General features: G+C 39.8%; 1 protein-coding gene across 1 annotated transcript in view; it reads right to left on the reverse strand.

The window, feature by feature from the left end:
* The window catches only part of SVEP1 (sushi, von Willebrand factor type A, EGF and pentraxin domain containing 1), a 233,157-nt gene that overhangs the window by 138,628 nt on the left and 72,989 nt on the right, over positions 1-21,540 (reverse strand). The window contains 4 exon segments of the mRNA XM_006142717.3: positions 1,090-1,287; positions 5,147-5,326; positions 16,730-16,909; positions 18,042-18,200. Coding sequence (XP_006142779.1) covers positions 1,090-1,287; positions 5,147-5,326; positions 16,730-16,909; positions 18,042-18,200 — 717 coding nt within the window.

Here is a 21,540-nt window from a genome sequence, read left to right on the forward strand (position 1 = left end):
AACAATATAACTACAAGTTTTTGACTTCCTTTTTTTTGTTTGTTTGGTTTTTTGTTTGTTTGTTTTATGGTTTGGTCCACTAGGATAGTCAAGTTTTGTATTAGTTTTCCATTCTGAGAGAACTCTTAGTTTGAACTCTCTTAACCCAGTTCTCACCAATATCTTTTCCTGCCTTTTTTTTTGTCTTTTTTTGCCTTTTTTTCTTCACTTAGAGAAATATGTGTTATTTTTACTTCTAAGAACTCTTTCTTGTTTTCAGCACCTCGTTTTTCTTCACAGTCTACTCATCTACAGGGAAAACAGTAATACTATCTTGTGAATGTAATGGGATGCTGCTTTCGAAGTGCTGAGAGCTTTATTATTAAAAAAAAAATAATGAGGAGGCCAGCAAGTGGCATGGTGGTTAAAGCACTGGACACTCCCACATGGCCGACCACAGTTTGAGTCCTGGACCTGGTGGCTTGCTTTCTCACTTTCCTTCTCTCTGTCTCTCTCTAGTCAAACTAAAATAAATGAAGGAATAAATAAAATTAAATAAATAATTATAAAAAATAATAAATTTAGTTTCACCTGCTTTATATGGACCAGAAATTCTTAACCAATTTTAATCTCCTGGTGGAAAACTCTCCAGTTCTAAGATTATACTTATTTTCTTATTCTTTTGTCACTGTGTGGCATTTTATCCACCATTTTGAACCAGAAATTCTCATGGTGCATACTGGGGTAACACCTGCTTTTTAAAAAAGTTGTACTTTATTTCTTCTACTAGTGAGAGAGAGCAAGAGAGAGAGAAAGGCAGACAGACAGACAGTACCCTTAACAAGGTCCTGATGCTGCAATTCACCAGCAGCTTCAGCCCCAGATCATGCCTGATACACTCAGGGAGGTCTCCAGACTTGAACCAGGAATCTTTCCATATGGGTCAGCCTCACAGAATGTCATGTTTTACTACTACACTATCCGCTGGTCCCAACACCTACTGTTTCATCATGTCTGTGTACCAGCCGCAAAGAGAGACGGTCCTGCACTACACCAGTGTGTCAATTATTTAGCCATAATTGGCTTTTATCTGACCCACAGAGCACCTACCTTTACACACAGCCGCCTGAACTCGAGCACTCCATTTGCCAGAAGTGCTACATCTCACTTCTTCTCTGACTCCAGATAAAATGAACCCTGGCCGACAGCTGAGCTGACAAGTTGTCCCAGGTTTAGCTGGCTGCTTGCCACAGCTTGGTGGGGATACGATGACACCTTTGGGCTTCTGAAAGGTGGAGCAGTGGCGCTCTATTGTAGGAAAATGAGACTGTTATGGCTGTTGCTTGTGTTCCCACAAATCGGAAATTCCACAGATAAGCTTTCTTCTTTCAATATACAATTGTGCTGCCTCGGGCTAGATACCAGTAGCTAAATGATGACCATATCTGCCACTGAACGTGCGATGTACTCATGTAAACTGTATCTGTTTAGTCACCTCTTGTTCCTTTGCCAGTGTATAAAACCATGAGAAGCTTCTGATTGTTTTCGTTTTTTAATTTGTTAGAAAGTGTGTGTACTCACTGGAGAGAGAGAGAGAGAAAGAGAGAGAGAGAGGGAAAGTAAGAAAGGACCCTCTTCCACAGGCATGGTCACACACGTGCGATGTACTCATGTAAACTGTATCTGTTTAGTCACCTCTTGTTCCTTTGCCAGTGTATAAAACCATGAGAAGCTTCTGATTGTTTTCGTTTTTTAATTTGTTAGAAAGTGTGTGTACTCACTGGAGAGAGAGAGAGAGAAAGAGAGAGAGAGAGGGAAAGTAAGAAAGGACCCTCTTCCACAGGCATGGTCACACAACAATCTCTTCTCCTCTATTTCTCCACATTGTTGGGCTATTGAGCATACATGCCCACGCACCCAGCACCTTTTTCAGGTTGCCAGATCCAGGACTTGAACCATGTGATTGATTGATTGATTGATTTATTTATTTATTTATTTATTTATTTATTTATTTATTTATTTATTTTAGATTTTTGCCATCCGGTGTATGTGCTTGCCAGTGAGAGAGAGAAAGAGAGAGACAGAGAGCCAGAAAAATGAGAAACTACTCCCAGGGGACATGGCCACACTGTAATCCCTTCTCCATTCTCCCCTTGGGATTTTGGGTACACACACACACACACCCCTGGCCTGATTTTTAAACCTCTGGGTCTCAAACCATGATCAGCCATGTTGGGGAATCCAGTGCTTTAACCACCACACCATCTGCTGGCCCTCTGACCCCATTTTTTAATCAATGCTAACTAACTGTTATTATTTCCTTGAAGCCCCTTCATTTGGTTTGCAGGATGTTTTATGACTTGGAAGTATAAAGTAGTAAATTGGATTTCACCTTTCATGGATTAAGTGATATAGTCAGCAATCAATCTCTATTTTATGAGGTTTTGGTGCTGTCTTTAAGTGAGCATACAGTAAGAAAATCTTTCGCTCCCTCTCTAAAACCATCATGCTATAATTAGGGCCTTGACTCTTGATGCCACCTTTAGTGTAGATGAAGAGCAGCAGATGAATGAGGGCAAGGCAGGTGGAATGGAAAGCCAAGGTTAAGAGTTAATGCAGGGTGCATGTGTGTGTACGTGTGTGTATGTGTGTCCCATACGTACATTAGTTTGTTGTAGTAGAGATTCTTCTGGTAGCATTGCACATTTTCAGTCTGTATTTCCCATGAAATAGAAGTTAACGTGTACTCAGTATCTACTTGGTACCAAGTGTTCTTCTAAGTGCTTTATATGTACTGGCTCATTTAATCCTGTGTGGTCAGGAGTATGGTTATTCTCCCCGTGTACAAACAGTAGTAACTTTCCCGAGGTCACCCAGCAGGTGAGTGGCAGAACCCATGTGTTTCTATACACCCCACCATCACGCCTCATCTCTGAAATAATTTCTTTCAAAACTCTGTGCCAGCAAAAGCCATTTTTCCCGAGAAATTGGTTTGTCTCTTTATTTTCACACAGTGTGAAGCAGGTGCTTGCCCAGATTTCCTGTTCTGCTTTGATCAACAGTAAAATCAGAGCCAAATTTATGCTCCAAATAGAATGATTATGTGAGACTCACTATCCTTTATTGAGAGTTGGCTGAACAGAGAAAATGATCATTCTGGCCATCAAAATTGCGCAAATTTTCTTTTCTTTTTTTTTTTTTTGCTTGTTTATGGTACTTTGGGTAAACACATCTTTAATTTTTCTACACTGTAGTCTAAGCTGATTTTTTTTGTTCTAAAAGTATTTACATTGTTTTTATGTTCAATAAGTTGCGATAGATTAGTATTCAGTTACATATATTAACGAAACTTTCCTCTAGGTTTATATTTTACTTTTCAGTTTATGAAGAATTTATTTCAATGTGTGATGTGAATTAAAGATACAAGAAAATTTTATTTTGTTTGTTTTTCAAAGAACTAGCCGATTTTTCTATGTAATTAGTTGGATAAATCTATGTCAAGTGACCTGTGATATTTCTTCAATCATAAGTTAAACTTGTAAATGTCAGGATCTAGTCAGTCTCCTTGATCTGTGTGGTAATCCTTAAATATTCCTAACATTTGCATATTTTTATATCTTATAAAACCTGGGAGAGCTACTTTCTTTATACTAGTCATCGTCTTCCTCCCTTTCAAACTTATTTTACTCTGAAATCACTTCATAATTCTGAAATCACTTCATAATTCCAAAAGAGGGGAAAAAAGTTCCTTTTAGGCTACTGGATGAGGTTACAGTTTTACCCATATGTGTATTTAGAGAGAACTTAACATTTGGATAAAACTTAATATAAATTTAAAATGTTCTTTTTGTCTCTTGGTAACATTTTCTAGTTTGTGTGATAGAGGTTTCCCACATTCTGTTTAAGGTTATCTTGATATATTTTATATATTCTAAGATCTTTTAAATGTAATTTTGCACTATAAATTCGGCTTATTATTATATAAAGAAACTCCATTTATTTGATATTCTTATGACTTTAATGAACTCCTATTTCTAAAGTGAGATTCATTATAGTTCTTTAGGTAGACATGTAGTCTACAAATGACGGTGATTTTGAATCACAAAAGCTCTAATCTATGATTTAGTATAAGAGCTAAAGCTTGCAGGATAATACTAAACAACATGGAAGATTCTGTCCGTCTTTCTCCTTTTCCATATTTAATAAGACTGCCCATTTTGTTTTTCCACAGTAGCTATAAGTGTAAGATGGACTTTTTTATGTCAAAGTTATCAATTTAATATAAATTTCTTAAAATTCTATTCAAAACGTGTTTTAAATGATAATGAATTACACAGCAGCACACCATTCTCTGTGCCACCATGGCTAGGCCATTGGTACCCTTTGTGTTTAAACTTATGATTAAGTTAAAATGCTCCCATGGCTGAGTCACTAGTAAAAAGATTTAGATTCACTGATTCATAATTTTGTACTTTTTACAACAAGGTCAAGGTAGGTCATATTTAACAAAAGAAGGGAATGACACAATATTTGCTTTTTTAAAAAACCCATCCAGTTGGTCCTATGAACGAAAGAAAGAAGAAAGAAAGAAAGAGAGAGAGAGAGATAAAAAGAGAAAGAATTGCTATTTGAAGCTGTAAACTTCGGTGGGTTAGAAAGTTGAATTCAGGGGACCAGCAGATGCCATCCGTAATGGTTACACTGCTGGACTCCCACGTAATTGACCCAGGTTCAAGTCCAGGACCAGGTAGCTTAAAACTCATGCTGGGTATGTGTGTGTGTGTGTGTGTGTGTGTGTGTGTGTGTGTGCGTGCCCAAGATCCCGAGAGGAGAATGGAAGAAAAGGGACTGCAGCATGTCCATTCTTTCTGTGGGGAGGGGGTGATTTCTTGCTTTCTGTCTGTCTCTCCAGAGAGCACCTGTACCTTTAGTAAAAATCTCTTAAAAAAAAAAAAAAAGAAGAAAGAAAAAAATTGAATTCAGTGAAGTCATTTTACCGAGTATGTTAAAACAACATATTTGCATAGTATCATATTTGCATATGCAGTATGCATCTGTATCTGTGGAAATATATTTATATTCATGATAAACCAATGTTTAATTCTAGGTCTTCACAGAATACTGGAGAAATCAGAGAGCAGGAGAAATAAATCATCCAGGAACTTACCTATACACCGAGGTTCTGGCCCATCCCATTGGGCATTTCCTTGACAGGTGAGCCTAACACTTCCTTCTAGTCTGTACCCTTCATCACAGGTAACCAAACATGTTGTCTTATAGGACATGTCCCCGGTAGAACAACTGATGCGGCCATGTTTGGGCTGGCGGAGGTGAGGGCATATTTTCACTGCATGAAATGAAAACAATTAGATGACATTTTACTAAATAGGGATGAAATGGTAACTATACATTTAACAATGCCTGCATATTGCAAATAAGAAATTTTCCTTTTCTTAAAATAGTAAACAATGATAAACCATCATTTCTTGAGTTATTGTAGGACGGTTAAAAGCCTATGTTTTAAGGCTGCCCCCTTAGTATAGTGGTTAAGGGTTGTGCATTGGGAGCCAGATTCCACATTGCCAATCATGGTTTGAGACCTAGTCATGGCAGCTTCAAAAAACAAACCAGGTGCACATGTACACCCAAGATCTTGTTTGGAAGGAGAAATGGAGGAAAATGTATTGTGGTGGGACCAAGCCCCACTGAGGAGTGTTTTGTTTTTATTTTTATTTATTTATTTATTTATTTATTTATTTATTTATTTTCCTTCTTCTCTCTCTGTTGAGCATATACACTTTCTGGCAATAATAATCCTCATAATAAAAGCCTAAGCTTTATCAAATGCATTGCCCAAACAATATACCACTGTGTGTAACCCTCTGCCCCTAGGTGGAAAACTTAAACTGTCAAAGGGATATAGCCCTAAATGGTTGATGATAGCTATAGAATGGTGATTGTTGACAGCAAGAGGTAACTGTAGTCCTCAACTGGGCTTCTGCTGTGGTTTTTCAGGCTCCTTTTCAACAAAAGGACAGAGTCTTTTTCAAGATAGAGATTTCAGGTTTATGATCAATTGGTCCTCATGTTCCATAACCTGGCCTTTAATAGTTATAGCCTCGGGAACCAGCAGTTGGCATAAGGGCTATGTCGCTGGACTCCCATGTAGTTGACCGCAGTTCGAGTCCTGGATCCAGTGGCTTAAACTCATGACGGGTGTGTGCACATGCGTGCCCAAGATCCTGAGAGGAGAATGGAGGAAAAGGGATTGCAGTGTGGCCATCCCCCCTGGGGGTGATTTCTGTCTCTCTGCCTCTCTGTCTCTCTCTGTCTCTCTGGTGAGCACACATGCCCTATAGCAAAAAATCACTCAATTAAAAAAAAAGTTATTGCCTCTGCAAAGCTACTCAACTTTTTCAGTTTTAAATCCTAATATTCTATTGTTTGACCATAGCTCTGGTTATCCTAGCTTTTTCACTCCTTTCTTCTCACACAACTACTACAAATAGTACTTCATGATGTTACTCTTGACTCACGCATTAACATCACTTTGTTTTTCCTGTGCATATGGGAGAGATTGATAGTTGCTGGTCAATGGCAATTCTCATCAGTTCTAGTCAACCCAGTAATATGTCCCGCTAGAAGATTACATCTCCTCACCTTCATCATAACTCATGAAAGTAAGATAGAGCTGAAGTTTTGTAGGACTTCTATTTGTAAAAGGGAAAGTCTCAATTCTTGACTTCCCTTCTTTCTTTCTCGCAAAATACAGATGTGAGAGATAGTACCCCAGCATACTAGATTATTTTTACAGAATGCTATAGGATAAGTATTATGCACTTACATGGAAGAGCAAAGAAATAAAAGGACCTGAGTCTCTAAGGAAACTAAACCATCACACCATCTTTGCATTACATACTTTGTCCTTTTAGATGAGAGAAAAATAAAGACCAACTGTCTTTAGGCATTGTTATTTGGGTCTTTGAGACCAATAGCTATGTACAAATTGTTTTTTATTTTTATTTTATTATTATTAATATTTTCTATAGGGAGTGTGTACTCATCAGAGAGAGAGACAGAGGGAAAGTGAGAAATCACCCCCAAGGGGAATGGCCATGCCACTATCCCTTTCTCTCAGGATTTTGGGCATGCAAGCACATATGCCCAGCATGATTTTCAAACCACGAGGTCCAGGACTCAAACCATGGATTGGCAATGAGGAATCCAGCTCCTTAACCTCTACCCCACCTGGTGGCCCCAGTATACACAATTTCTAATTCCCTCTGCCTAGCATCCATTCACTTCATTAATTTTCTAGGGACAGGTCTTCCTTTTTTCCAGTACATGGGATTTGTGTCTGTTCCAGCTGTACTCAGGGGTAGGGCAGATGACCCAGGATCACATTTCCCTGGTCTGAGAAGTACGTAGATACATCTAAAGAAATAATTCCTCCTTCTACTCTCTTTAAATCTACTCTAAGAGAGCAGCCAAAAGGGTTATCATTATTACCTAAGTCGCAGGTGCTGGAAATACCCCAGCTAACCTTGACAGCACGATTAGTAGTGGTGCCAGTCAGTATCCTGAGAAATCTGCATTTCCCCAATTCTCCACCTCTGCCTCTCTAGCTCCAGTGCTACATCAGCACTGTTCCTACCTCTGCAGGTTCCCAAACCATGCCTGTGCTCTGGGCTCTCCTGGCAAAATTACCTCAGCATCCAGCCCAGAAAAATCCCGCAATGGATCTGAGTCCATTTCAACCAATCAACAAGCTTGGGGTTCCCTGGTCATTGCTCCTCCTGTAGGGTTATCCCCATACAACTGTGATCCAACTCTAACCCTAAAGTTTCTTTCACTTGCTTCTTAGAATGCACGATCATTTTTTTTTTTTTTTTTTTAAAAGCCCTCACATCTTAAACTTCTTTTTGAATATTCTTTTGCTTTCTTACTCTAATTAAAATCTTACTGTTTCCTCGAGGCAAGGCCTGGAGCTCAGAGAGGCTCCCATTGCCTTCACTGATCATTCTGTGATCTTCCTTCCTGAAAACCTCCAGGTCTTTTGAATAATTATATATTCAACATGCCTTTTTCAATTCTCTCTTCCCCCTCTGCCGCTGCTTCACCTCATCCCTCTCTCTCTACCTCACAGACACACCCATACAGACACAGAATGAACTTCCACATAGAAAATTTGCTGAATCCTATTCTTGATCTCTTCTCCAATGGCATGGCCATATCCTTTGCTGAGCCTTTGCCCTCAGGCTCCATTACCATACATTACCATATCTTCTAGACCTCACTGTCAGCAATCCAAGTAGCCACTCTGACAACCACCTCCTCTCTTCCTAAATCACTCCAACAAGTGCATCAACTCTGTAACTTCTATACCTACGGACGCCTGTGATCTTTGTATTCTTAGAGAACATGATATCTAAAGATATGTTCTCTATGCCCACTTCTTTTCCTCTAGTTCTAGCTTAGATCCACACCAATCAGGATTTCCAACAGGGAAAGGAGAGAGGACAGGAAAGGAAAGTGGAAAAGAGAAGGATGAAAGGAGAGGAGAAAAAAGAGAAGAGAAAGGGAAGGTGAAAGAGAGAAAGTGGAGAGGACAGAAGAGGAAGAAGGTGAGGGAAGACGAGAGCAGTGAGAGGAGGGGAAAGTGTGAAAACAGGAAGGCAGACAGATGGGGGGAGGGGTGTCAGACCCATGGGAAACAAAACCTTCCAGTCAGACGGCCCACACATTCCTGTCATGAACAGGGCTATGGAGAAGAAAAGAGAGTAAATTCTTGCTGAATATGCCAAATACTCTTTTGGATAGTATATGGATGTAATCATGCTAGCATTGGGCATCACATGAAAACAGAACAATACCTTACAAAGAACAAAGTTCAATTTCTTCTCAGATAGCATTTCTACAACATTGCCACAACCCTGCAATCTCTCAAGATTTAAAAAAATGCTTTGGATTAAAATATTTTGATGGGAAAATTACAGTTTACATATATACGATTTATATTTATTATATATAAATTATATATTTTTATATTCTACATATTCTACATATAATATATACAAATTATGCTAGAGGGTACTGTGTATGAGAATGAGAGAGTGTGTGTATGTATCAGAGTGAGAGTAAGAGACCGAAAGCAACCACCTCAGAGAAGACCAGTCACTCTGAAATCCTTTTTCCTCCAATTCCCCTTCCCATCAGGAACCTGGGAACACGTGCCCAGCATCTAAGCCTTGAGGCCCCAGACTCCCCCCTAGTTGCCCATATGGAATCTGGCTTCCTTTTCACTGAGCTCTGGAGTGGGCCTATGATAAATTTTTCCTTTTTGTATTTTTCTGCATTTATCAATTTTTTTATACCAGGCATATAATTATTATGATGAAACTCAACTTAAAAATACTAGAAGAGGGGGATCAGTAGTTGGCATAATGGCTATGTCGCTGGACTCCCAAGTAGTTGACCACGGTTCGAGTCCTGGACCCGGTGGCTTAAACTCACTCCAGGTGCATGTGCGTACATGCCCAAGATCCCAAAAGGAGAAAGGAGGAGAAGGGATTGCCATGTGGCTCTCCTCCCTGGGGGGTGATTTCTCGCTCTCTGTCTCTATCTCTCTGTCTCTTTGTCTCTGTTTTTCTGGCGAGCGCATATGCCCTATAGCAAAAATCTCTAAAAAATAAAATACTAGAAGAGGAAGCTGGGCAAAATATTAAAGAGCATTTTCAACTGAAGTCACTGACAGAACCTATTCGGCAGGAATCCATTCAAATTATATTGAGTGCACTAAATACACATTTAGGATTGATTACACTTTAGAGAATTAGATTTGAGGTTTAAAAAAAAAAATGCCCTAGGCTCTTTTAAGCAAAGCTGACAGTTAATGAAAAATGCACAGGAATTCTTTGTCTTGCATGTTCTTGTTTTTATTGAATGCGTCCATCATGTAAATGGAACCTTTACTGTGCCCATAAGGTGCATAGAGATATTTATCACTGCATTTTTAATATATATATATATATATATTAGTGTGTCCACAATGCCAAGCACAAGGTGGGATTTAAAGTTGGTTAAGTTAAATTCTTATGATCAAGATCTATAAAATCTGGAAAACTATATTAAACAGTCGCTTCTGGCTTTAATATATTGCTGAAATGACGCCAGCTTTAAAAACCTAAGACAAAATGGATTTGCAACATTTCTCAAGAGTACTAATAATACATTAGACTTGGTGCCTTATACAGATGCGAGTTATATTGCATCTCAAATGCTGCTTTTAATACATTTTTATCGCTCCTCAGGGAAAACAAAGCATATGCAATAATTTCTATCTAGTCCTTAAATATTTTAGATTCCTTTTCACTCAAGAATGATCATTTGTTATCTTTTTTTTTTTTTTGAGAGTTTTTTTCTATAAGGGGCATGCATTCTCCAGAAAGACAGAGAAAGGCAGATAGACAGAAAGTGAGAAATCCCCCCCCCCCAAAGGGGGATGGCCATACCACAATCCCTTCTTCTCCCTTCTCCACACGTGCCTGACTTGTGTTTAAGATACCAGGTCCAAGACTCGAACTGCAGTTGACCACATGGGAGTCCAGCGGCATAGCCATTACACTATCTGCTGGTCCCACATTTATTATCATTTTAATAGGAAGACACTTTTAAATTAGCTTAAACTTAAAATATTTTTTTCAGCAATCACTAATGTTTCCCTCCCTCCCTCCCTGCCTGCCTCTCTCTCTCTTTCTTTTTATTGCCAGAGGGAACATGTGCTCAACAACAAGAGAGGGGAAAAGCACCTCACACTGGGGCATGCTCATGACACGATCCCTCCTTCCCCATTTCTCTAGCCTGTTGGGATTTGGGGCATGGCATGTTTTTCAAGCCACCAGGGCTGGGATTTGAACAGCACAATTTGCCATGTGGGATCCAGCTCCCCTCATCACTAGGCTATGGGGACGACCCCAGTTAATGTTTTTTGATTTACATTCATGTTAAAGCAATCCCTAAATATTCAATCTTTTTTAAAAATAGCAACTCGGTCTTTTTTTCCCCCCAGAGATTTTTAACTATAGGGTGAATACACTCACCAGAGAGACAGACAGACAGAAAGCAAGAAATCACTCCCCAGCGGCGATGGCCATGCCACAATCCCCTCTCCTCCATTTTTCTCTCAGGATTCTAGGCACGCACGCATATACACCCAGAGTGTCTCAAGCCTCGGGGTCCAAACTAGAATTATAGTCGACCATGTGGGAGTCCAGAGTCCCAACCACTATGTCAATTGCTGGCCCCACAACTTAGTCTTTTAAGAGAATGGTCTGCTTTGCAGCAGACAATCTAAGAACCTCTGAAACTGCTGTGGTTCCTATCTTAAAGACTAATTAAATTTTTCCCTTAGAGACAAGCTTCCTGTCAATTTTTAAACTGTGATAGCATTTATTACTGCAAATATACCTGAATGTTAAATGTAGGGTTCTTGTTCAAACTTTTCCCTCAGGTTTAACTACTTATCATTGACAAAACGCAAAAGAACCTTTTTTTTTTTTTTAACAAAGAAATGCGTAATTCAAAAAAAAAATTGAAATGAGTATAAATGCATTAGGAGGAGTTCCTGGAGGAACAGGAATCGAGCTTACCAATTATCATTCAACAGGACAAAAACATTAACAGTGTAACATAAAATGTGTAAAAGACTTTAGATTGTACTCTGGTCTTTCCATTCTGCCTTAATCTTTGAAAGGTTTTCAAGAAAGAAAATTAAGTAAAAGAACTCATTGTCCTTAAAATTATATTTAAGTTGGATTTGGAAAAATTCCTGCTCTCTCTATACTACCCACTCAGAAACAGAAATAAATCCCTACCCAATTGCCACTGAATCCCAGATTTCCAATTTCTAAGGCGCACCATTATTTCATGTGTCACTAATATAGAAACAATAATAGCAAAGGTTCACTGATTTTTAAGGTGCACTCAATATTTAAAGTGTGAAAAAAAGTGTTTTAGTGAAATATGATCTATGCTTTATAGAGACAATAGCTCAAGTAACTAAATTTATTAGCCAATAGCAATGAGGCAAAGAAGGAGCCCAAGTAAATGTCTTCATTAAAGACAACATTGTAGGGAGATAGTAGCTTGGTGGTGAGGTTGAAGGAATTTTAGGAAGAGCTGTGGTTCTGTAGCATCTCTCTTATTCTGATTAAAATCATCTTGTTGGGGCCAGCGGAAGCAAAGTGGTTACGTTGCTGGACTCCCACATGGCTGACCATGATTCAAGTCCCAGACCCAGTGGCTTGAAACTCGTGCCAGGTGCATGTGCATTTACACCCAAGATCCTGGGAGGATAATGAAGGAAGGGGACTGTGGTATGGTCACCTCCTCTGGAGGGGGTAATTTTTCACTTTCTCTCCCACTGTCTGTCTGTCTCTCTCTCTCTGTAGCAAGCACATGTGCCCTAAGGCAAAAACCTCTCAAAAATAATCATTTTGTTTATATTGGAATTGCAGCTGAAATCAGCTTAAACAGAAGAGGCATGCTTTTCAATGGAAAGTGGTACAAGTAGGCCATTTTTGCATGCTTTGGTGAAGCTGGAAGTGATCAATGCACATGCATACATATATTTATCAATCAGTGTATTTGTTAAATTCAAGTTTCCATTCATTCACCAGAGGTATAACCAAGATTGAAAAGAGAAAAAAAAAATACATCCTGTTCTCATAATAAATTTACAGTCCAGTAGAAGTGAGGCAAGGTAATTAACAATAAAAGTAGGTGAGATGGGTTGTATTATAGCAAGTTGGTTGAGCTGGGAAACTTGTCAGAATTCCCTTATTGTGGCCTCAGGTTAGGGATGGTCAAAAGAGAAGTAGAACTGAAGCAGTGGACTTTGTAGTCACATCGGGTGATGGACTAATGTAGAGATGTCCAGTGGCTCCAGCTTGTTTTTGCTAAGCTCCATTCTGAGTCCTGATTGCTGACACTGTTAACCAGTGGTGGCTCCAGGTTAGTTCTCTGGGCTCTTGGGTGTGGTTACACAGAAATAAAGCTTCTCAGATAGCCCAGTAAATTTCTTCTTTGCAGTTCCACTGTTAATGGCGGGCAGCCTTGGCTTCTCAGATTGAGTTGTCAGCAACTCCTCTGATTCCCCAACATCTCTTCTGAACCTTTGGCTTTCAAACTCTTTCTAAAATTCTAGAAGGTCCAGTTCCTAAGATGAATCCCTTCTCCCATGACAAGTACGCCAGCTGTGCTCTCCTGCCTGGCCCTGACACCCAAGGCAAGGGCTCTGTGGAGGACATACAGATGTGATCCCAGTCAGGCTGAGGCAGTAGACAACAGTGGAGGGTTTATGAGGACCAAGAGCAAAGGAAGGGTGATCAGATGATCAAGGTTGTAGGGGCAGTCTGCAAAGGGACAGCTTCTTGAGAGGGGGCATGGCCGCTTCTTGTGGCTTTGGTGAAGGAAGCAAGAGTTGAGTATGGATTGGAGAGGCTGAAGAGAGAAGGGCCTCCTCTAAAAGAGGAGGTCTACCCTCATTTTCCTAGTCTTTTCTGGTAGGCCAATAATGGAGAGTTAAAATGAAATCTTTTCCACCATGTACTATGAGGTATTTGGAAGAAGAGGTAGAGTTTTGTTTTGTTTTGTTTTGTTTTGTTTTGAAGAGATTCTTGCTATAGGTCAAGTGTGCTCTCTCCAGAGAGAGAGAGAGAGAGAGAGAGAGAGAGAGAGATAGCCCCCTCCCCCCACCACCATGGCTCAACCCTTTCTCCATTCTCCTTTTGGGATTTCGAGCATACATACACACAGAGTGAGTTTCAAGCCACTGTTTCTGGGACTCAACCCATGGTTGGCCACATGGGAGTCCATCACTGTAACCACTGCACCATCTGCTGGTACCAAAGGGGTAGAGATTTAACAGCACTTAACCACTGTTGACTTTATAGGGATACATTTTAAAGTTTTCTATGATTAATTTTTTCAGTAATCGTGTGTGGTTTTTTACCATCTGGGACTGCACGACTGGGAATGGCTTTGACTTCACACGTAACAGTAGCTTGTCTCAGTTTGGAAATTCAATCTTTCATTCTTTTACCTCAGAATCCTAGAAACATGCTCTTATCTTCTAATATTTAGAATAGATAAAAAGGGCCTACGGCTAGTCTGATTTTCTTTCCTTTGTAGATAATGTTATTTCTATCGATGAAACAGACAAAATTTTCTATTTTTCCAGGGAATTTGTAAATTTTACTCAGATTATTTCCAGACATGGAATCTGTTCTTAATAATTTGTTTTCTGGCACTAAGTGATTTTTAACTAAATATCAAAGCTTTCAGTTGTGTATATTTTTAAGATTTCAGCTTGGGGATATATTCTTTGATCTTCCACTTTGTGCTTCTCTTCCACTCCATTCTCTCTCTGGATTCCTAATATGAGAAGAGTCTTTTTTCATAATTTTTTTGTCTTTGAAAGTTTTCTCTACTTCCAGACAACCTTTTTTTTTTGGAGAGTTTTTTGCTATAGGGCATGTGCGCTCGCCAGAAAGAGAGAGATAGAGAGATAGAAAGCAACAAATCACCCCCCAAGGGGGATGGCCACGCTGCAATCCCTTCTCCTCCATTCTCCTCTTGGGATCTTGGGCACGCATGCACATGCACCCACTGTGAGTTTAAGCCACTGGGTCAGGGACTTGAACCATGGTCGACTACGTGGGCGTCCAGCAACATAGCCATTATGTCAACTGCTGGTCCCCAGACAACTTCTTGAATTGGTTTTTGAATTTATTAATTTGACTTTTAGTTTTGTCTATTCATTGTGTCAGCAGTCTTGCTCTTCTATCTATCCTATTTCCTGGAATTTTTAGCAATGGAATTGCCTTTGAATCTCAGTGATTTCATTTTTTCCCCTTTTACGGCAAGTTCTTTTATTCAATCTATTGATTCTCTTCATAGTTTTCTTGTCTTTTGGGGATCTGATGTAGGTATACTTATAGATGGGTTCAGTATTGGTAGCTGATAAATAGAAGCAATGATTCTCTCATAGGTTTCACAAATGATGACAGAGAGGGCAGAAGGCAAGCTTCCCTTATAAATATGGGAGCCAAGGAAAGACCAGAGACAGAATTCCTTATCCTACAACAATGATCCTGGCAATGGGTAGGTCTTGGGGCAGTCAAATATTCAGCAAAGTGATTTTCCAAAGATGTCCATGGAATGTAGCTGAGATAAGGTCACCAGATTTAGCAACCAACCAACCAACCAATCGGGATGCCCAGTTAAATTTGAATTTCAGAAATTGGACTTTTTTTTTTTTTTTTTTTTATAAATATGGGAGCCAAGGAAAGACCAGAGACAGAATTCCTTATCCTACAACAATGATCCTGGCAATGGGTAGGTCTTGGGGCAGTCAAATATTCAGCAAAGTGATTTTCCAAAGATGTCCATGGAATGTAGCTGAGATAAGGTCACCAGATTTAGCAACCAACCAACCAACCAATCGGGATGCCCAGTTAAATTTGAATTTCAGAAATTGGACTTTTTTTTTTTTTTTTTTGTATAAGTAATTCCCAAATCTTACATGGGAACTTCTTACAAAAAGCTATTTGTTTTTTGTCTGAAATTAATTTTCAACCAGGCATCTTATATTTCATCTGGCCATCCTAGGTAGGGAGTCAATGCTTATTGAGAAGCTTCATAGGCAGGGATTCTATGGGAGATGCTTAAGTCCTTTAACCCTTTCTAAGATAGCTTTTTCTTCCAACCTTACTTGTGGAACCTTAGGAAGCTGATGGTCCAACAGTTGTAAGATGCAGGAAGGTAGGTCCTGGAGGTGGCAAGTGGCAGTCAACTGAGGTACTATTCTGTTTATTTCTTTGTATTTGATGTGGGAGTCTCAGGTTCTACCTATGACACTGTCCCCCTTTTCTTTTCTCATTTCTTTCTTTCATTCTTTCTTTTTTTTTTTTTTTTTTTTTTTTTTTTTTTTGGGGGCGAAGAGGGGGGGGGGGGGAAAAAGAGAAAGGGAGTGGAGAGACAGAGAGAAGGGAAGTGAGGAAACGCCCCCTTCCCATGGGGCATGGTCACACCACAATCCTTTCTCTTCCATTTCTCTCTCCTTTTGGGATTTTAGGCACACACACCCACACACCCAGTGTGTTTTTCAAGCCACCAGGTCCAGGACTTGAATTGCATGGTTGTCATGTGGGATCTGACTGCCTTATCCACCAGGTCATGGAGCTGGCTCATAATGCCCTTTTTTCTATTGACATGACTAGGTCCGTTGAGTGCTGTTTTAGTAAATGCTCCACATTCTATATAACATGTTACCGACTCAAGGTGAAGGCTGGAGATATACAAGATGGCGAACTGCTTCAGTAGAATACTGGTGGAATCCTGAGTTTAGTGATCACAGAGGGCAGCAAAGTCCCCACTCTATTTTAAAAGTCCTTGGCATCCTGTCTTGGTATGTGAAATGTGAGGTTTGGTGACCTGTCCATTTGTGTCCCAGGAAGGCCTTTCCTTTGCTCGTTCATGAAAGGAACATAAAAACCATACTTTGTGATGATATGGTCAATTGACCTTAGTATTTCCAACTTCAAACTTCCTATCATTTTTTTTCCCTTTCTGTAGTCTGTGGTCTATGAAATTAAAAAAGAAAACAAAGAACTGACTGGCCCATTAGAATTTCAATCAAGGAAATCTAGCAAGATGATTACCAAACAATGTGACTTGGCAGTTGGCATACCTCTGCAGAAGCTCTCTGAACCAGACCACAAGCCACTGGGTAGACACAAGAGGATGCTGCTTCCCACGAGGTCAAATCCAGGGTGACATCGGACCCCACAGGCTGCATTGAAGTGGTTGTTGCAAATGTTTTGGATAAAGTAACCGTTTTCAGGAGGCTTCAGGGCAGGGCAGTGGACAACTAATATTTATAGAAATAAAATTAAAAAGCAAAGTTAGTCTTTGTCTATGAAGCACTCTATTTTTATTGTTGCTTTTTTTATTTAAGGAGACATTTTACAGAGACATCTCAATTCTCTACCACATCCCCATCTACTGTATTTAAACTTCTAAGTACACTGTTGAAAAACTACTCTTTACTTCTGACCACTGCCAAGTATTTTGTTTCCAATAACATTTTAAACTATTTTAAGCTTTAAAAATTTTAAATTTTGATATCTGTGTGGACATAAGATTTTCTAGTTTATGACCTTCATGTGTCATTAGATATTTTCCCTTATAATTAAAGTGGCACATAATAAAAAAACTAGTAAGGATAGCAAGGTGTATTTGCCACAACCCAAAAGCTACAGCTTTGCATACATGGCATATGCTGTGAAAATATATTTAAGTTTTGCTATGAAGAACTTTATTATATAATATATATAATATATAATAGCTATGTATTATACAATATATTGTAAATACTATAATTTACTATATAACAATATAATATATAGTATATATTATATATATAATAGAGAGCGTGTGTAAGCATGAACACACACTTGAAGAGGATGGAGAGGGAGAGAGAGGTTTTTGGACAGGGTCTCGCCTTCATCACTCTCTGCCCCAGCCTCCCAGTTAACTAGGATCGGGTATCTAGCCTGTTCAGGATGGTCTGGCACCTGAACCTGGGCTTTCCATGTGGACCCAGATAACCTACCACATGTGCCACTGCAGCTGGGCATGAAAATATATTTTTAAAAGTGAATTAATCACCAGGGCCAAAATGAGCTCATTTATGATTCAGATTTATTGTTATAATCGTGGCTTCTCTCTTATTCACTTTAGGTCTTTTTCTAAGGACTAAATCTTTCTGATTTTGCAGTTCTGTTACTCCTAGTGAGTCACAGCATCTTCCTCTGGAACAAGATATGATGTGTTTTATGCTAAGACATATGTATAATAAAAGCAAATAATTACCCTATGAACCATGATAGAGAAAGAGATAGTAAAGATCTTTCTAAATGAACTGGAAGCAAACATCAGTATTATTTCTCTCAAAGTGATCAGCTTGTATATTTCTTATTTGCCAGGGGTGGGAGACACACCTTCGCAGGTCTGGCCGGATGCCCGGTACCCCTCCTTGCAGACACAATCTTCAAGAGACGTACTTCCAGGTGGAGAGGTGTGATTTTCATCGGGACACGGAATGCAGGTACTGATTCCTCCTGGAGAGCCTTCAGGTTTGTACGTCCCTGACGGGCAGGCTGTGGGCAGATGAAAAGCCAGAGAAGCCCATTGGATATGACGTATTAATTGATAGTTAGCAAAATGTTTGAAAGTAATTAGGGGAAAACCCAAGCCATAGCTTTTCATAGACATACTAATATAATTCAAGTCAGAAGATAAATCAACTTTTTTTTTTTTAAGAGTGATATAGCTTCTTGGGACTAGCAGTTGGCATAATGGCAATGTTGTTGGACTCCCATGCAGCCCACCACAGTTCGTGTCCAGGACCCGGTGACTTAAACTCATGCCAGGCGCGTGTGCGTGCGTGCCCAAGATCCCGAGAGGAGAATGGAGGAGAAGGGATTGCGGCGTGGCCATCCCCCCTGGGGGGTGATTTCTCGCTTTCTGTCTCTCTGTCTCTCTCTGTCTTTCTGGCGAGTGCACGCACCCTATAGCAAAAACCTCTCTCAAAAAAAAAAAGAGTAATATAGTTTCTTATTTACAGGTTATAAGTAACCTCTTCTGTTCCATAATAAGGTTTTTGTTACTTTTTAAAGGTTTTGTTTTGGTTTGGTTTGGTTTTGTTTTTTTAAAGGTTTTTGCTTTAGGGCGCATGTGCTCGCCAGACAGAGAGAGAGAGAGACAGAGAGACAGAAAGCGAGAAATCACCCCCCAGAGGGGATGGCCCTGCCGCAATCCCTTCTCCTCCATTCTCCTCTCAGGATCTTGGGCACGCACGCACACGCACCCGGTGTGAGTTTAAGCTACCGGGTCCGGGATATGAACCGCGGTCGACTACGTGGGAGTCCAGTGACATAGCCATTACTCTAACTGCTGGTCCCACTTTTTAAAGGTTTTTACCATAGGGCCCGTGTGCTCACTGGAGAGAAATAGTGAGAAAGTGAGAAATTGTCCCCCATGGGGGATGGCCACACCACAATCTCTTCTCCTCCATCCTCCTCCTGAGATTTTAGGCATGCATTCACACCTACCATGATTTTCAACCTGTCAGGTCTGAGACTTGAACCGTGGTCAGCCATGTGGGAGTCCTGCACCTTAACCATGGTGCCACCTGCAGTCCCACAATTAATTTTCATCACACACAACACAATGTAGTATGATATGTCTGGGCTGATTTTGGGAAAACTAAAAGTAGCAACTTACTTTAAGGAAGCAGAAGAAATCAACGATTCTCAACAGAGAAAAGAATCTCAGTATATCTGTTATTCCCCATATTTTATATTCTCTCCCTCCCTGTATGGCACAAAGTCCAGACTGAGCCCCCAGGCTCTCTCTCAGCAGAGAATACCTAAGGATATGTCAAAGCACTGAGCCCTGTTTTGTTGTTTTGGTTCAAAGCGCCTGATAAAGGATGCTAGAGAGTGAAGGGCTTGAGGGAAATAATCCAACTGATAGGAAATAAACCCTTTGAAGAAAAAAAATTAAAGAGCTGCTTTTCCCAGACTTACAGAAAAAAAAGGAAAAGATTGAAAGTGGAATCTCATTGACCTTGCCTCAAATCCTCCTTCTACACTGACAATGTGGCTTTGAATTTGTAACTTCATCCCTCTGGAGTTATGCATTTGTAAAATAACATTAAGCAATTTAAAAACGGAGAAAATGTAGACTAGAACTTAGTGTACAGTTAAGCCAATTTAATGTAGTGTAATCCCAGGATATATTTAATTGTTAAAAAAAAAACAGGGTCAGGAGACGGTGTGGAGGTTACAACAGCCAGATCCCACATGGCCGATAGGGTGATTTGAGTCCTGGACCAAGCAACTTGAAAAACGTGTTGAGCATGTTGGCGGGTGTGTGTAAAGTCCTAAGAGGGGAATGCAGGAGAAAGGACTGCAGCGTGGCCAGTGTCCCCGAAGGGTGCTTTCTCACTCTCCCTCTCACTTTATGTCTCTGTCTCCGGTGAGTGCACATGCCCTATAACAAAAATCTTAAACAAACAAACAAAGACAAGTAACAACCAAATAATGTACACTTCTGTGGTGATACTGTATTTGATATAAATTACTTCATATTCTCACTATTAATACGTAGTAGTAAAAGTTAATATTATTATAATACACTCACTAACTTTATCAGCTAAGAGCAAGTTAAGAGAGATAAGTTTCCTAACATAATGTAACTGATAGGAAAATAACCACGCTTCTAAAATTGTTGATTTTATTTAAAAATGAAAGGTATCATTTCTCCATGCTACATTTAGAAAATTCTAGATCTGGACATATTTGTGACTATTTAAGAATGAGAGAGGGACCAGCAGGTGCTGTAGTGGTTATGTCGCTGGACTTGTAGTTGACTATGGTTCAAGTCCCAAACCTGGTGGCTTATCACTCAGAGTACATGTGTGCGCATGCCCAAAATCCTGAGTGGAAAATGCCATCAATGCAGAAATTAAAAAAAAAATTAAATGTCACTATGAAATTAACATTGTCATTAGATGGAATAACAATAAGCCATGTAACTCCAGAAAAACAGAACTGAGTAGATCTAGAAGAAATAGTTATATTAATGCAAGAATATATTTGTAAATTAATAAAAAAAATCACACCAAAGATAGAGGAAAGTATAGTATCACCTACAAATGATGCATAGATTTAAAAAATGTATATATACACATGATGGAATATTATTCAGCCCTGAAACAAGGGATGAGATCCAGTAATTTGAGGCAATGAGGATGAACCTCACGGATATTACACGAAGTGTAAAACACCATGCACTGAAGAACAAATACCATGTGTTCTCACTTATTTGTGGAAGCTAAGAGATTTGACTCCAGAGAGGTGGGGAGTGTGGTCACAGGTACTGAAGTTGGGGGAAAAGGCTAGGGAGTGGTAGGGAGAACATGCACAGATACAAGAATGCAGATGGGTAGATGGAGTGAGTTCTGGAGTGCTACAACATAGCCGCGTAAAGAGAGTGGGTGACAATTCAATGTGTACTTCAAGATATTGGGTCGTTGGAAAATTCATGATGTATTTTTCTATTTTTTTCAAAGAGGTTTTATGCTATAAGGCATGTGCATTGCATGTGCTCGCCAGACAGAGAGAGAGAGAGACAGAGAGACAGAAAGCGAGAAATCACCCCCCAGAGGGGATGGCCATGCCGCAATCCCTTCTCCTCCATTCTCCTCTCAGGATCTTGGGCACGCACGCACACGCACCCGGTGTGAGTTTAAGCTACCGGGTCCGGGATATGAACCGCGGTCGACTACGTGGGAGTCCAGTGACATAGCCATTACTCTAACTGCTGGTCCCACTTTTTAAAGGTTTTTACCATAGGGCCCGTGTGCTCACTGGAGAGAAATAGTGAGAAAGTGAGAAATTGTCCCCCATGGGGGATGGCCACACCACAATCTCT

The sequence above is a fragment of the Tupaia chinensis genome, unplaced genomic scaffold, assembly GCF_000334495.1.
Source record: "Tupaia chinensis unplaced genomic scaffold, TupChi_1.0 Scaffold000081_1, whole genome shotgun sequence".
Taxonomy (NCBI): Eukaryota; Metazoa; Chordata; class Mammalia; order Scandentia; family Tupaiidae; genus Tupaia; species Tupaia belangeri.